This window comes from Gossypium arboreum, chromosome 12 (genome assembly GCF_025698485.1).
Source record: "Gossypium arboreum isolate Shixiya-1 chromosome 12, ASM2569848v2, whole genome shotgun sequence".
NCBI lineage: Eukaryota > Viridiplantae > Streptophyta > Magnoliopsida > Malvales > Malvaceae > Gossypium > Gossypium arboreum.
The window spans coordinates 100554312-100557937 of NC_069081.1; the positions used below are offsets into that span (position 1 = coordinate 100554312).

The 3626-nt window shown below is 31.2% G+C and overlaps 1 protein-coding gene across 1 annotated transcript; it reads left to right on the forward strand.

Annotated features, from left to right (window-relative positions):
• The first annotated feature begins 1991 nt into the window (after window positions 1–1991).
• Window positions 1992–2819, forward strand: LOC108478251 (uncharacterized). The gene is made up of 2 exons (XM_017780691.2): window positions 1992–2318; window positions 2513–2819. The coding sequence occupies exons 1-2, from the start codon at window positions 2214–2216 to the stop codon at window positions 2597–2599; spliced, it is 192 nt and encodes a 63-aa protein (XP_017636180.1). The 5' UTR covers window positions 1992–2213; the 3' UTR covers window positions 2600–2819.
• Window positions 2820–3626: the final 807 nt, after the last annotated feature.

Here is a 3626-nt window from a genome sequence, read left to right on the forward strand (position 1 = left end):
GTGTAACATTTCCAAGTTTGAAGCCTGAACTTGGCTATTTCTAAGCTATATGCTCTCCTTTACAACTACCCTCATTGGTGTTTGAGCCCTTAAAGATATATGCCACTCCAACTTCAATCCCTCACCATCCATACACAATTTGATCGTACAAAAACTATCACTGTGACCTAGACAGACATACAGGAAACAAAATAGAATAAGCTTTTCATACTTAAACCGAGCATAAGAGAAACAATTTGAGGAAACCTGAAACTTCTTCCTTTTTTGTAAAGAGGAACGAACATCAATAATAACTCTTATACGTATAAAATACTAGGTACCCCTTCTTAATTGATTATAATCATATTTAATGAATTCTCCAATAAAGTCTCCCAACTACTTAACCACTACCTTAGAATAAAATCTCGGGGGCAAATCATGCAGTAGAACCCAAAAAAGTATATAGAATAATGGAACTATCATTGGTTCCTCTATATCTGCAACTTATGGAAAATTAACAAATGATTATTAAAGGTCCAAGGAGCCTATTTAATCACACTTTCTATATCAACCCTATGAAAGAAATGAAATAAAAAATGCTTAGCCCCCGGATTTGAAATTTCGATACCCCTTAAAGGATGCCATAGATTCACAAGCGTATTACGCATAGCTTGAAACTGAACCACGCTTGCCGTAAAAAAAGATCCAACGAAACAAAAATCATACAACCTATTTGTTCCCCCTAACAACCCCCCAAATTGCATAACTTCTTCCTCCTTTCCATTAGAGATATGTAACCTAGCCATTCGGTCCTCCATTACTGTTACGTCAAAACAACCAACAGAACACTAAAAAACACTCCCAACAGTAAAATCAGGAAAAAACATCCAGATCTGCTTTATTAAACGAAACAAGATCTAATCCACACACTTAGGTCAAGTGAAACTTTCAAAGAAAAAATCCTAAAAAAACGTGATATAATGAGACTAGACAGAAACGTGTTAGATAGCAGAATCTATTGAATTATTATGTAATTGCTTGTAATTACATAAATATGTCATTTTTGGATAACCATTGTAATTGGTAGGCCTCACTGAATTGGATGTAACTGGAGCACCCCAATTACACATTTTAATTCTTAAGGGAGGATGAACATTGGAATAATTACGCAAGTAATTACACTCAAATTTAATTTTAAGAAATTATTTTTATAAAATTTATAGAAATTATATTATAAGTATGAATATGTATAAGTGCTTGGAATGATTATGGTAATTTTTTTATATTATATATAAATCCTAAAAATTATATTATAAAAAAATTTGTGTATTCTATAAAGTTATAACAAAAATATATTATTTAAATCCTAAAAATTATCTAAAATTATAGCAAAAAGATTATTATAAAAATATTTTTCATGTTATAAAAGTGTTATAATATATTTATTAATAAAAAGAAATGACTAAGAAGTATGGACATAACTTATTTATGTCTCAATACTATATATTATAAAGATAATATACTTATTCATAAAAAAATATAGTTTTTTATCATAACTTATGTATAAAAACAACTTTCTAAAGTGATGGAAAAATTATATTATTTATTAGAAGTGTTATAAAGTTGTGGACAATTTATAAAACATTTTTTATATATAAAGGTTTTATATTATAAATTTTATATTATTTTTACTTAATTTATGTATTATAAAAAAGATATAATTTAGTATAAGTGCTTCTTCAAATTAAGTTATAATTAAAGTTACGGACTATTTAAATTGTGAACCAAAATATTATAAAGCCAATTCTAATTATACAAATAAAAATATTTTCTTAAATGTGAATTATGATACTACTTAAGATAATAGTACTCAATACAAATAAAATAAATAACTTATAAACTCTTTAATTTGATAACTTCAACCTTTCAAGGAAGACTAAAATAGCATAAGTTTGTATATTTATGTATCTTAATTTACATATTTACCAAAAAAAAAAAAAAAAAACGAAGTTATATAAATCCAAAAAGTAGAATACGGTGTCGCTTTAGAGAGTCGGACGTCTGAGATGGATGGACGACTAGAAATGCAGTGGTGTGTGAATTGGGGGTGAAAATAAGATAAAGGCCATTATAAGATTCATTGGGGGATTTTGGAGTTCGAAAGTTGGATCAATCAGTCGGCTCCTCTACAGATCAACCTTTCTCTGCAACCTCAAACTAAGAAAACAGCAAAAATGGTGAAAGTAGCCTCTTACTTCGCTATGGCATTCGGCGCCTTTATCTTCTGGCAAACCATGGATAAAGTCCACGTCTGGATCGCCCTCCACCAAGACGAGAAGGTCCTCCAAACCCTTCTTTCTCTCTCACTTCTAGTTTTAAATCCGAACTAGGTCATGGAAGTACGCTTTTTGATGAATATCTTTCTTGTTTGTTATTTGCTAATTGATTAAAGACTTATGAAAACCCTAGATTATTTAATTATAATTTCTTCTTTTTAAAGTTTTTTTTTTTTGAATAATTGTTTCGTTTGCAGAAAGAGAGATTGGAGAGAGAAGCGGAGGTCAGGAGAATGAGGGAAGAGTTGCTTCAGCAAGCCAAGCAGAACGATCGTCTCCCCTAATTTCTGCGTTCAACTCCCTCTTCTACTTGTCGTCTTTTTTTTTTTTTTTTCTATTTCCTGGATTCATTTGAATTTAGAGTTCATGGAATTGTGATCGAAGACCATAATATTGGCTTTGATGAGCTGGATAACCCCATGATATGTCATGGACGAATTGTTGTTTCTTTCTGCTTTATAAATTGCCATCTTTATCTATTTGAAATTTGAAATTGATGGAAAATTTCTGTTCGTTTGTATTTATGTATGTTTGCGTCTTTCTCATGTTCATTGTCATCATGAAGGCTAACGTTTGGAATTGGGGAATTGCATTATGTTGAATATTGAGTTCATGTTTGGGGAATTGGATTATGTTCATTATGATTTTCAGATGAGGGCTAAATGGTTTAGTCGAAAAGAATAGTAGTAAAAGTACACTATTGGTGGATAGAAATGTATTCCTTACTTGCTGATAGTGATGATGTGCACCAGCTTCCTCCTTAACATCATCTGTTAGTCCTTACCTAAAACTAAGTAAAAGTCGTTTCTTTTGGTTTCCTGTTCTTTTCCATCCAAAAGCAAGCTGCATTTGACTTGTTAAATTTACAACATTCTATAAAGGAAAACGTTACTTTATTTGGTATAGGGAGCACCCTTTTTTCCTTTTGTTATGAAGAATATGTATAAAAGGCTTACCCGCTACTCTTTCAAGTCTATCAAGAACAGACATCGTGATCTGTTTGCATTAGTATTATCATACCTATTTGCCATCAAGGCTCCAACAATCCTGCCCATTTATGATAGAACAATCATTTTTCTTGAAGTATCTATGTTTGACGCATATTGAAACGCAAGTGTGGAGATATGACTCTCTAAACAGGCAGAAAAACTTCTAAAAGAAAGTTTTAAGCATCTATGTTAGGCATATGCCTTATGGGACACCTAAACCTGAGTCTGGGTAACAGATCTGGCTGATATGAGGTTACCGTCAAGTCCTTGGACATATATCTCTGCTCGTTATGAATGATAAATGGTTTCCTACCATATTTTA

Bases quoted from the DNA above. Each gene is read 5' to 3' on its own strand.
- LOC108478251 (XM_017780691.2), top strand. From the start codon at position 2,214: ATGGTGAAAGTAGCCTCTTACTTCGCTATGGCATTCGGCGCCTTTATC. The intron at 2,319-2,512 runs GTCCTCCAAACC...TTTCGTTTGCAG, and splicing joins CCCTCCACCAAGACGAGAAG to AAAGAGAGATTGGAGAGAGA.